Source organism: Cervus canadensis, chromosome 8 (genome assembly GCF_019320065.1).
Source record: "Cervus canadensis isolate Bull #8, Minnesota chromosome 8, ASM1932006v1, whole genome shotgun sequence".
Classification (NCBI taxonomy): Eukaryota; Metazoa; Chordata; class Mammalia; order Artiodactyla; family Cervidae; genus Cervus; species Cervus canadensis.
Window position 1 is genome coordinate 84,861,767 of NC_057393.1, and position 13,830 is coordinate 84,875,596.

General features: G+C 38.4%; 1 protein-coding gene across 2 annotated transcripts in view; it reads left to right on the top strand.

Annotated features, from left to right (window-relative positions):
- LYST (lysosomal trafficking regulator) overlaps window positions 1–13,830 on the top strand; it is a 193,769-nt gene that overhangs the window by 79,641 nt on the left and 100,298 nt on the right. For both annotated transcript variants that reach the window (XM_043477036.1, XM_043477037.1), the window contains exons 11-16: window positions 121–187; window positions 4,595–4,704; window positions 6,348–6,765; window positions 8,025–8,169; window positions 9,559–9,732; window positions 13,644–13,804. In XM_043477036.1, the coding sequence (XP_043332971.1) occupies window positions 121–187; window positions 4,595–4,704; window positions 6,348–6,765; window positions 8,025–8,169; window positions 9,559–9,732; window positions 13,644–13,804 (1,075 nt within the window). The remainder of the gene's footprint in view (window positions 1–120; window positions 188–4,594; window positions 4,705–6,347; window positions 6,766–8,024; window positions 8,170–9,558; window positions 9,733–13,643; window positions 13,805–13,830) is intronic.

A 13,830-nucleotide genomic window follows, 5' to 3' on the forward strand; every position in this document is an offset into this window, starting at 1 on the left:
AAAATATCTAGATATGTACATACAGTATACTATCAAGTAATTTATTATGATATTATAGTTTCTTCATGCTTTCATGAGGTAAGAAATTTAATTTCTTATTTTTTGTTTTTTAATCTTCAGGGAACTGTGAAAAATCTTTTAGGAGGATTCTTTAGTATTTTAACACAGGCTGATTCTGATTTTCAAGGTGCGTTGAAACTTTGGTTTTAAACAATAGCTTTGAAATAATTTTATGTGACATGAAGAGTTGACAATAATAGCTTCCATTGCCATAGTGCCATGTAGTTTCAGAACTAGCTTTATATGCATCATCTCTGCTGTTTCTCAAACCAATACAGTAGATGTAGTTATAAGTATCTTGAATTTCTAGAGAGGAAAATCTAGATTCCAGGTGATCAAATGAGTTGTTCAGGGTCATGTATTTAGAAGTGGCATTTCGAGACTGTTCAGTTCAGTCGCTGTGTCGTATCCAACTTTTTGTGACCGCATGGACTGCAGCACGCCAGGTTCCCTGTCCATCACCAACTCCCGGACCTTGTTCAAACTCATGTCCCTTGAGTCGATGATGTTATCCAACCATCTTGTCCTCTGTCGTCCCCTTCTTCTCCTGCCTTCATTCTTTCCCAGCATCAGGGCCTTTTCCAATGAGTTGGCTCTTCACATCAGATGGCCAAAGTATTGGAGCTTCAGCGTCAGTCCTTCCAATGAATATTAAGGATTGATTTCCTTTAGGATTGACTGGTTTGGTCTCCTTGCAGTCCCAAGGGACTCTCAAGAGTCTTCTCCAACACCACAATTCAAAAGCATCAATTCTTTGGCACTTAGCTTTCTTTATTGTCAAACTCTCACATCTATACATGACTCCTAGAAAAACCATAGATTTGTCTAGATAGACCTTTGTCAGCAAAGTACTGTCTCTGCTTTTTAATATGCTCTCTAGGTTTGTCATAGCTTTTCTTCCAAGGAGCAAGCGTCTTTTAATTTCATGGCTGCAGTCACCATCTACAATGATTTTGAAGCCCAAGAAAATAAAGTCTCTCACTCTTTGTATTCTTCCCCATCTATTTGCCATGAAGTGATAAGACTGGATGCCATGATCTTCATTTTTCGAATGTTGAATTTTTTTTAATTAATTAATTTATTTATTTTACTTTACAAAATTGTATTGGTTTTGCCATACATTGACTTGAATCCGCCATGGGTGTACATGTGTTCCCCATCCTGAACCCCCCTCCCACTTTCCTCCCCATCCCATCCCTCTGGGTCATCCCAGTGCACCAGCCCCGAGCATCCTGTATCATGCATTGAACCTGGACTGGCGATTCATTTCACATGTGATAATTTACATGTTTCAGTGCCATCGAATGTTGAATTTTAAGCCAGCTTTTTCACTGTCCTCTTTCACTTTCATCAAGAGGCTATTTAGTGCTTCTTCACTTTCTGCCATAAGGGTGGTGTCATCTGCATATCTAAGGTTATTGCTGTTTCTTCAGGGAAACTTGATTCCAGCTTGTGGTTCATCCAGCCTGACATTTCACATGATATACTCTGCATATAAGTTAAATAAGCAGGGTGACAAAATACAGCTTTGACATATTCCTTTCCCAGTTTTGAACCAGTCCATTGTTCAATGTCTGGTTCCAGCTGCTCTTTCTTGCGAGACTGTAACCCAGTGTAAAGGATTGCTGCTCTGTCAGGTCTTACTGGAGTGCCTACTCTCTTCTTTGTGCTTTCACAGACATTTGAGAAATTCATAATGAATATATAACATGGTCATGTTATATATACTAGATAGAACCCTAGAGTTTAGCTGTAGAAACCTAAATTTAATTGGAGGATTAAGGCTGACATACACAAAATGTTAATTTGCGCTTGTCACACATTTTCTCATGGTTAAATTCAAGTTATACATTTTGGGCAGGCATACCTCAGTGTTTCATATCCAGGGGTTCATGATATCTGTATCTTAGCGATGATGATGTTGCCTTTGATCACTTGGTTAAGACAATATCTTGCAAGGTGCTTCCATTATTAAGTTTCTATTTTCTCTTTACAATTAGTAAGTATCTCGTGGGGAGATAACTTGAGACTATGTAAATATCCTTTTTTTATCTTACTTTAACCTACTCATTTTAGTATCCATTGATGATTTTTGACCAAAACAATTAATATGGTGGTATTTGTCAAATAGTAATTTTCTATTTCCATGATTCCTTCATTTCTTAATTGGAATTATACTGTAAGGAAAGCCTTCCCTTCTTCTGCATTTACTTAATTATGGCTATATTTTTATATATTGTGCTGGCACTTAATGGGCCTTTTTGATCTAAAGACTTATTTCTATCTTAGCTCTGAGAAATTCTATTTCATTATCTTTTAAAATAACAGCTTTATTGAGGTATAATTCATGTACTTGAGATATAATTAATACACTGTATAGTTCACCCATTTGAAGTATACTGTTTACTGTCTTTTAGTAGATTCACAATTGTTCATTTTAAAACTTTTCTGTCACCCCAGAAGAAAGTTTTACAGAGAGTTTGAGCAGATAGTACAGAAGGTACCTAGGTTAACATTAGTATATTTGCTATAGTTAATGTACCTATATTGTTACATTGTTAACTAAAATTCGTAGTTTATTCAAATTGCCTTCATGTATACTTAATGTACTTCTGTTTAAAGATCTTATCCAGGATTCTCATTGACTTTTGTTATCATACCTCTTTAGGTTCCCTCTTGGCTGTGACAGTTTCTTAGACTTTCCCTGTTTAATGACCTTGAGAGTTTTAAGGAGGACTGATCATGCTGTCTTCCTACTAGAATTTGACTTTTTTTCCATTGTGTATCTCACTGTAGTTTTTATTTGCATTTCCATAGTGATAAGTGATGTTGATCATCTTTTCATGTGCTTGTTAGCCATTTGTATATCTTCATTGGAGAAATGTCTATTCAAATCATTTATGCTTTTTAAAAATGAGGGTGTTTCTTTTGTTGTTGTTGAGTATTAGTTATTCTCTGTATGCTCTAGTTATTCTCCATATACCCTGCATAGCAACTCTTCTGCTGCTGCTTTTCCCCTTGGTTAGGCAACTCAGCCAGTCTGCAGACTTTACAGTTATAATTGGTAGCCCTAATGTGTACATCCTGCCGTACATCTCAGCTTTTTGTTGGCAGAATCCATTCAGTTTCTTTAGAGAACAGTTAACAAGTTTGGGGCATAACGGTAAATGATGAGTTATCTGTGCTGTATACTCATAATAAGGGAGAGAGGTGCATGTTCACAAACAAACCTTTTATTAATCCCTGTGCTTGCAGCCCTGTTCTTACTTTCTCCCCAGATTTTGGACAGATTGGCTCTCCATTCCTCTGACCGCCTTTGTAATTCAGAGAGATCCTAGGCTGCAGCTTTCTCTTTTATCTTTCTATCCTTTCATCTTCAGGAAATATTTTTAAATCTCTCACTTGATGTGCTCCTAGTGCCCACTGTCTCCCCTGCTTTTTTCCTATTATGGGTTTCTTCCTTTTTGTTATTCTGTACTTTTAGTCCAGTGACTTTTGCGGTGATAGACAGAGGTGTGTATGTGTGTCTCTAGTCCCCCATTTTGAACTGGAACCTATTAGTTTTGAACTGAAAAAAAAAAACATCCACACACATACACTTGACTTTGATCATATTATTTTCTTACTCTAAAACCTGTAACTGATTCATGTTACTTACAGGATAAAGTCCATGCTATTTCTTAGTCTCATTGCAATTTTCTTTCTGTGTTAGTTCATGGCTTCTATAAAACATTTTGCTGAAATAGGACTTCTGTTCTTAGGTTTTATATCAGAATTATTTTGTCATATCCAAAATGGAGGTAATATTTATTTTCTAGGACTTTTTGTTTAGGATAAGCTGAGATAATGCATGTAAATATACTTTGATCACTGTAATATATATGCTATATATATGCTACAAATATTATTCATTATTTTACTTTCAGATGTTCTATGAATTTGTGTATTATACATGTAATATATAGAGCATATGTAATATATATGTTACAAATAATTCATCATTTTACTCTCAAAAGTTCTATGAATTTGTACATTACCAGTTATATTTCATACTAAGCCTCATTATAGAATAAAGTGTTCAAACTAATCTTTAGTGATATTTAAGTGTTTTCATAATTGTTAATATTTCTACTTCTGTTTGTATCATCTAATTTTCTCTTTAGAAATTTATAGTTATAAACTAAACATCTTCAACATGAGAAGGTAGCAGACTATTTTATAGTACCTAACAGTGTCAGCTTATTTAAGAAATACTGTATTAATTTATGCTTCTTTAAATACCCTTATTTTATTTTGAGCTAACCACTCTTTCAGAAAAGTGGTTTTGTTGTTTTTTTGTCAGCTGGTTAGTTGGTTTTCATTAGTGATACTGCTGTTTCTTCAGCAAATATTTGGATTATTAGATTAATTGTAATCCATTTAAGATGTGACAATAGTATTGATATTTAATTTCTTTCAGTGAAATTGTTTTTTCAGTTCCTTTAATTATTGTATACTGGCTTTAATTTTTCCCCTTTCTCTTTCTTTAATTTAGCATGCCAGAGAGTATTGGTGGATCTTTTGGTATCTTTGATGAGTTCAAGAACATGTTCAGAAGAGCTAACCCTTCTTTTGAGAATATTTCTGGAGAAATCTCCTTGTACAGTAAATATGCTATAATTTGAGATTTTTTCACTGATGCCTAATAGAATTTTTTTTTAGAAATCACTGAGCTCCCTGTTTTGATGTGGTAACTGTTACACAGTCAACTTCATGTTATTGTTTGTGAAATTCTCAATTATTTTATTATTTATACAATTTAAACTATTTCACTTCTGTTTTGGCAAACTAGATATATCATTGGGGTCATAATCCCTTTACCTGATTCCACCCCAAGTCTTTGTGCTTCAGAAATGCTGAATAATTTTAATTACTAAAGATAATTATGAGTAATGATAACCATTTTGAAGGTTATCCTTTTTTTAGAAAATTATTATTCACTCTTCATTTATCTTCTATCACTTGTCAGTTGGTGCAACTTAGTGATTTTTAGACGCTTCTTTGCTAAGAAGCCCATTTTTATAATGAAATCGTGACTCAAAGCTTAAGCAAATAAAACAGAAAGCCTTGGAGCTACTTTCTTTGAAGTAGGATTGGAGAATGTTCCTGAGCCCTGCCTGTTTCACCACCCTACTTGAGCCTTATAGACCCCGAGGGAGCTCTGTGGAACATGAGGTCAAAAACCACTAGTGCAGACAATTGAGAACTGACTATATATTTACGGGATGTTTCTGTTCTATTTTTCTGAGTTCATTTATCATAGTAATCGACATTAGATGTTATTTTATGAATGGGTAGGACATTGTACTGGGTTAATCTTCTCTATTTTTTTTATTAGTCTCCTTGGTCATTGCTTTTCCCTTTAATTAAATACTTGTTTCCTCTCATCTCTTTTGTACATTCTGTGTTCCAGTTTAACCAAAAACTTGTAATTATAAATAAATCTAAAAAAGATGGAAAAGTTTTATTTGATTAGGGAAAAGGCATGTAAAATAAGGTGGAAAGTAACTGAGCACTCAATTTTAGGAAGTCAGTCTATGCCATAAATACCACTCAGAAACTTAAAGAATTTGTAAGGTCTCTGGTTCTATCCCTCATTTAAAAATAATTGAGAGAAGTAACTGTAGTGCACTTGGAAATAAACACCTTTCTTTGGTAGACATGATTCCTGATATAATCACTGTATTTAATTTCTAATACTTAAAACCAGCTCAGAACTTTTTAGGCTTGAACCTTTTTAAAATCTTCTAAATCTGAAACAAATTAACCACAAGAGATTATATGTTTTAAGACTGAAATCTCTTTCATATTTTGAAAAGTGAAAGTGAAGTTGCCCAGTTGTGTCTGACTCTTTGACACCCCATGAACTGTAGCCTACCATGCTCCTCTGTCCATGGGATTTTCCAGGCAAGAGTACTGGGGAGTGTAGCCTACCATGCTCCTCTGTCCATGGGATTTTCCAGGCAAGAGTACTGGAGAGGGTTGCCATTTCCTTCTCCAGAAGATCTTCCCAACTCAGGTATCGAACCTGGGACTCCTGCATTGTAGTCAGACGCTTTACTGTCTAAGCCAATATCTTAACACAAAAAAATGACAATTTTAATGATATAGTAGGTAGGAAATTATTTAAATAGAAATGCTGATATGCATATGTGTATGTTTGTATTTTTTTTATAAGCTGATTTTCAAGATTATTATGTACCTTGTAACATGGCTGCAAAGTTTTGTTTGGTTTTCTCTTCCTTTAGGAAATTCTTCTTCTGGGTATTCTGAAAATTGTTGAAAGTGACATTACTATGAGTCCTTCACAGTATCTAACCTTCCCTTTACTGCATACTCCAAATTTAAGCAATGGTGTTTCATCACAAAAGTGCCCTGGAATTCTCAACAGTAAGGCCATGGAGCTATTGAGAAGAGCGCGAGTGTCGCGGAGTAAGAAAGAGGGCGACAGCGAGAGTTTTCCCCAGCAGCTGCTTTCCTCTTGGCACGTAGCCCCGGTCCACTTGCCGTTGCTCGGACAGCCACACCTGTCAGAAGGTTTCAGCATTTCCCTGTGGTTCAATGTGGAGTGTATCCATGAACCTGAGAGTACCACAGAAAAAGGAAAGAAGACGAAGAAAAGAAACAAGTCACTGATTTTACTGGGCAGTAGTTTTGATGGAACAGGTATGACGACAGCATTATCTGTGTACTAAGACTTTTCAGGTGGCAGTTCTGGTTGAGCACTAGGAACACAGTGATACTCTGACTTACTGTCCACACGTTCTTCATGGAATGCCTTAGTGATGGTAGGTTCTGACGTACCAAAGCCTGAATGGTCGGACAGCCTTAAACACCACTTTCTTCTGTACTTTTGCTTAGTGTGGGTGGGAGAGAGGGAGTATGAGGAGGGAGGCTGGTGGACCACCACATACGCAACTGCTTTGGGGTCACCAGCCCCATTTTCTGCCTCTGCCGTGGTCCCATTACTGGGTTAGGGTGGCTCCTGATATTTGAAAAGGAAAGCATAGAACCCTGTAGCTGCTTTTCCATCCTTCTCTTACCTGTTCCCTGTCTCTTGCCATTCCACCTTCATTTCATCTCCTTTCTCTCTTGTAGTTCAAGCTCTCCTTCTTATGCTGTATCTTACCTCAGTGCCTCTCTCCTAGTTCCTGTCACAGACTGTGTAACTGCATCAGCCAACTTCCAGAGTGAGAATAAATTTCATTCCAGTTCTTTCTACAGCCTATTGAATCACTATTTTGTGACTATGAAACTGCTAGGTAGAAAGAACTTGTTAAAAAGCAGTTTTTGGTGGTAGGAAAGTGGGCTATTCTTAGGGTCTGTGGAATGAATGAAATGACTGAGCCAGAGGTTTGGGGGTTGATGATTATCGGGAGGTGCTGGCCTCTATAACTCTTCATTCCACAGACTTTACACACCCCACTAGAGCCTCTGCTTCAGGACACTAGACCTTCACCAGTATTTGATCTCTAGGAACATCTTCTACCACTGACCTACAGATAGAAAAGAAAACCTTAATGACACTGTCAAGACTGAAGGGTGGGAAATGTCACCTGGTATCCACAGTTGGAGCTCTGAATCTACTTTTCCACAGACATATTTCCCAGTTAGTAGCATAGCATACTTAGGTATTTTTATGGGTTAGCCTAGGAAGTTGAATTTTTAAGAAATCTTAGCAGATAACTTAATGTGTTGGGTAGTTAATAGAGTTTTCTTTTATAAATTGCACATCGAAAGAGCAGAGCAAAATGACCTAATATAGAAAACTCTCCATGTACATTAGATAGCACCGTCATCAGTAATATCACATGTACATTGTTTAGAGCTATCAATTCTTAGGTGGAAAAATTCAGTTTACATTACTTTTCCACTCAGTTTTTGTCAAATGCTTGACTGATCATCCTAACGTCTTTTTTTCATAGAGAACAATAGACTGGAAGGTGCAGCATATGTGAATCCTGGTGAAAGGCTCATAGAAGAAGGTTGTATTCATATGATCTCATTGGGATCCAAAGCACTGATCATCCAAGTGTGGGCTGATCCCCACACCGGCACTTTTGTCTTTCGGTAATAATTATCCTCAACCCTGCCCCCCATGAATAGCTTAGGTATTTAAATAATTTATGTAAAAGACATTAATGTGAAATCTGCTATAAAGATCATTGTGACAAAATAGAAAACTTTTATTTATAAAAAAGAAGGTAGATTCAAACAATATAATCTTTGTAATAATATATAAAATCTGTAATTAAACTCTAAAGTTCACTATGTTAATTCTCAGTGTATCTTAGACCAAATACTTACTTATTTATGGATGTATTTTATCCAATTACAGTGATCTTACGATGTTGTTAACAGGCAGCTGTTTTTCATGCAGATTATATATTTAATAGCCATTATCTCATAGACTTAGGTTCTCATTGCTGTCTTGTCCTTTTTTCTTGCCTCCTTTGTTAACTAGTATAGATACAAGTCTTTTATTGTATTGAGTGAGTATGAATGATATGATACTATTTTTATAAATATTTAAAAGTTGGACCATAAAGAAGGTGGCTGAGCGCTGAAGATTTGATGCTTTCGAACTGTGGTGTTGGAGAAGACTCTTGAGAGTCCCTTCGACTGCAGGGAGACCAACCAGTTAGTCCTAAAGGAGATTAGTCCTGAATATTCATTGGAAGGACTGATGCTGAAGCTGATGCTCCAATACTTGGGTCACCTGATGCAGAGAGCCAGGTCGTTGGAAAAGACCCTGATGCTGGGAAAGATTGAAGGCAGAAAGAGAAGGGGATAACAGAGGACAAGATGGCTGGATGGCATCACCGACTCAATGGACATGAGTTTGAGCAAGCTCTGGGAGATGGTGAAGGACAGGGAAGCCTGGCAAGCTGCAGTCCATGGGGTCGCAGAGTCCGGCACCACTGAGCAACTGAACAACAATAATTTTTATTAAAATTTAAGTAAAATATGTTACTTAGGGATCTATGTTCTGTAAATGTTATAAAGGTTACTAGGTAGTTGATGTAAATTATATCTTAATTCTCTTAGTAATCCCTCAAAGTAGGTTGGACCTATGATACATACTGGCATTTAGATATTTATGTATATGTATTAATTTCTCGATGAAGCAAACATTGCACGAAAAAGGCCACGAGTATATAGATAGTAATAATAAATTTTTTTTTTGCAAATTGAATCCTGAAGATTATTGCCCAAATTGTTACTACTAGCAAATGAGCCAAATCTATTTTTAAGTTCATGAATTGAGGTTATGGTATAATAAAATAATCAAGCAGATTATGATATAAAACAAAGACCTCCTGACTTTTCAAGTTAGTTTCACACTAGCACTGGTTTTTAAATTTTGCGTAAATATCTAGAGTTATACTTAGCTGCACACGTTAAAGCCGAGATGAGAAACGTCGTGTCTCAGCCTGTGCCTTTGCTCTCTTTGCTCAGCGTCTGCTTGGATTCAAACGACGACACGAGGGCTGTGTTACTGGCGCAGGCTGAGTCACAGCGGGGCGCGTTCCTCCCGAGCGCGTGGCAGCACTTAGCACTCACCTACTCACAGCAGCCCCGAGGGAAGAAGAGCACCCATGCCAAGATCTCCACCTGGGTCTCCGGACAGAGGTAGGAGGCACTTTTAGTAAGTGCTTAGCCATCTCAGTTACAATTTTAATTGTTCCGTTACAGCTTCTGAAACAAATTACAAAAAGACTATAGATGAAATTTACTTTATTTTAATAGGAATCTGTCAAGTGAGATATTTTTCTTTTTTATCACTTACATACAAAATTAATTTGCCTTATAAGTAACCATTGAAGATTAATATTTGGATCTGGGGGACCATGCACAAATCTGAATATTTAGACATTTATGAATTTAGTCCATCAAGTCCATATATTATAAGATAAATCCATAAGGAATTATTTAAATTAAGTGACTAATGATGCTAATACCAAAATTAAAATGACTCGAAAAAAATATAAGCCAGTATGTCAGGTGACAGATTAAGATAGAAACCTAGAAATATACCAGGTGATAGGTTTGGTTATAGTACTATTTGACTTTTACAAACCAGGAGAACTGTGAGTCAAATTAATAAGAAATATCTTGTGGGATATCTTAATGTAAAGTTTAACTCAGAGAGAGTTGTAAGGTATCTTGGATTTGTAAGAGTTGGAAAGTATTTTATTGAATGAAATAGCATGAAAGGGAATACAGAATTGGAAACTAGTATAACACAGGAAAGGACCGAGCTGGTTGTAAGGAACATCTAAGTTGAATGATGAGAAAGAAAAATGAATGGGCATGGTGATGCTGCGTGGCAGCAGCTTTGAATTCAGGATGAGGCGGCTAGACCTTTGGCAAGGTGCTTTATATACATTATTGTCTAATTCTCTCTAAAGTTTCTCAGAGTAGATTAGGGCAAAGAGATAACATATACCCTTAGCACAAATTAATTGATTTTTCCATTCATTTGTTCATCAAATATTTATATAGGAATTGCTATGTGCTGAGCACATGCAATATTAGGCCTGGGAGCTTGGTAAGCAAGACAGACATGTTCCCTGCCTTTTGGGGGCTCACAGTTCAGTGAAGAAGCAGACAGCAAGGTACACAATTAAATGAGTGTGTATAAATCATGACAAGTACTGTGACGATAACAAATGTGTCCCGAGACAGAAAACACCTGGTTTCCTGCTTAAGAGAAGGGCATCAGGGAAGACCTATCTAGAAACAGATTATTTAAGCTGAGACCTGAAGGAAGGAGATGGAGTTTTGCATGAACAGAGGGAGGAAGGGTGAGCCAGGCAGAGGAAAGGGCCTGTGAGAAAGAAAGGAAGGCTGTGCGCCTGTCCGCACTGCAGTGGAAGCTGCAGGGGCCGACTGCTTACAGCCTTGCCGCCTCAGGAGGGCTGGAGAAGAGGCTCGTGAACGGCTGTGGGGTAGCCGGTCCGCCTCAGGAGGGCTGGAGAAGAGGCTCGTGAACGGCTGTGGGGTAGCCGGTCCGCCTCAGGAGGGCTGGAGAAGAGGCTCGTGAGCGGCTGTGGGGTAGCCGGTCCGCCTCAGGAGGGCTGGAGAGGAGGGCTGGAGAAGAGGCTCGTGAACGGCTGTGGGGTAGCCGGTCCGCCTCAGGAGGGCTGGAGAAGAGGCTCGTGAACGGCTGTGGGGTAGCCGGTCCGCCTCAGGAGGGCTGGAGAAGAGGCTCGTGAGCGGCTGTGGGGTAGCCGGTCCGCCTCAGGAGGGCTGGGAGAAGAGGCTCGTGAACGGCTGTGGGGTAGCCGGTCCGCCTCAGGAGGGCTGGGAGAAGAGGCTCGTGAACGGCTGTGGGGTAGCCGGTCCGCCTCAGGAGGGCTGGAGAAGAGGCTCGTGAACGGCTGTGGGGTAGCCGGTCCGCAGTGTCTGCCGCAGGAAACAGTGTATTCCTTTAAAAAAATACATGAAGATATGTCACTGGATCTCAGTTTCTACAATCCAAAGAGAATATTTTCTGAGAAGTTCTGTCTTCACAGCTGCCTAAGCCTGAAGGCAGCTGTGGCACATCAGTATATGTTTCCAGAACTTTGAGTTAAATTGGTTGGTACTGGGGATGGGACTGTGAGAGTCTGCTGGACACTCTCCTCATTTCTGGAACTCTTAGCACCTACCAGGCAGTGTAGTAAGCACTCTCCACAGATGACCTCATTCAGTCCTTCTAGCAGCACAACAAAGTAAGAGATGCCTCTTCCCTTCCATGTGAGGCAGCGGAGACCCAAAATGTTGCAAGTGAGGAGAGTGGCTGAAACTCAGCCTGGACTCTGAGCCTGGATAGAGCCCTGCTTTAAAACCCTCTGCTCTCTTAATGGGCTTCCCAGGTGACTCGGTGGTAAAGAATCTGCCTGCCAATGCAGGGGATGTAGGAGGAAGATCCCCTGGAGGAGGAAATGGCAACCCACTCCATTATTCTTGCCTGGAGAATCCCATAGACAGAGGAGCCTGGCAGGCTACAGACAAGGGGGTCACAAAAAGTTAGACACGACTGACCATCCACATACATGCTTTACTAACCCTACAGCCTTTTGGTGAATCAGGCAGGCTGACAGATATAGGAATCATAACCTAGTCATTACACATGTTCAGAATGAGTGTCTAGATGTTCTCTGTGGCCAGTTCTGGTTATGAGCATAGCGCTCAATTTTTACTCACCCACTTATTTTAACATTACTTTCAATTTACCATTTGGTATAAATTAATGATTTTATCTAGTAATGGAGCATTAAGCAAGTGACCAGGGAGGAATATATTATTCACTTGATTTAAATTTGGCACTATATCACTCTTGGAACTAATAAAATTATTTCTACAAGTAATACATTTCAAGACGTAACGACACTGAAAAAAAATTTGTTAATATTTTCTGCTAATTTTTATTTGATGAACAGAACACACATCTGGTAGGAATATGCGGCACGTAGTAGATGGTATGAATTATTTTAGTGTTTGTTGAACTCCTCTTGCATTGATGTTACAGGTTTTCTTTACCCTTAAGAACTGAATTAAGTCGTAGCGCCACTAGGTGGCAGTACTGTTTCAGTTACAGCCATTCAGTTGGTTCAAGAAAGAGATGCCGGCACAGTAATAGAAGTTATGATGTTGTATGTCAATGGTGCGTCAACAAAAAGCTTAGCTCACATCTTTCCTTTGTTAACAATATTCCTATTTAAATAGTTAAATGTATATATTAAGTATGGAACAGAAAGCCTTAAGGGAAAGTTTATAAATAAATATACACCAAAATAGAATTTCTCATTATTAGCTTATTCTAAGTGCTTTGTCTTATTCACAAACTTTGTCTTTACAAGCTACCTTCATTATCTTAAGAGAGTTTAAAACATTCTAGAATGAGGGAAGAGCTCGGCACTCTGCAATTTAAACAAGAAGATGAAGTTCTCCCATCATGTGTGTCTCTCTAGGAGAAAGCATTAGTTTACCTTTTCCTACTCTGCCTTTTGTGAGGATTCCTATAACCTTTATCCATGAAGAAAAGCAAGAGATTAATCAAAAGCTCTGCAATATTTAGTGCTGAAAACACAGAAAATACAAAAAAGCATTGGCATTTCAGTGCCTTGTTAGAGCAAAACCTGAAGAAGTGTTACTCTTCCTGATTAGTTTTTGAAGAGGGCATGAGGTTTTAGGAATTGTGTACTGAGATGGGAGACTTTCTGGTAAAATCAGGGGGAGGTGGTAGATTTGTATTTTAAACCAAAAAGGCAAATATGCAGAAGTCAAGTGGCAAAGGAAACTTGCAACAAATGTCCGGTCGTACTTTCCATGGCCTGGTGTAGGATCACCAGGCATCTCTGCTCCCTTCCTCTCCTTTGGGGGGTTGTGGACCGCCAGCACCTTGGACCAAGAGACAAGAGAATCAGTCCTTCTCTCTTGCCCATTACCAATTATCCAATACTGAACCAAGAAACTTGTTCAAGAATTTCATGTTGTTAAACATCCACACTTTAAAAATCCCTGAAGTAATTGATTTAACTTTGTTTTTAATGTAGGAAGCCTGATGTTACTTTGGATTTTATGCTTCCAAGAAAAACAAGTTTGTCATCTGACAGCAATAAAACGTTTTGCATGGTCGGCCATTGTTTATCAGCCCAAGAAGAATGTTTGCAATTGGCTGGAAAATGGGACCTGGGAAATTTACTCCTCTTCAATGGTATATTTTTCCCCTTCAAAGCATTT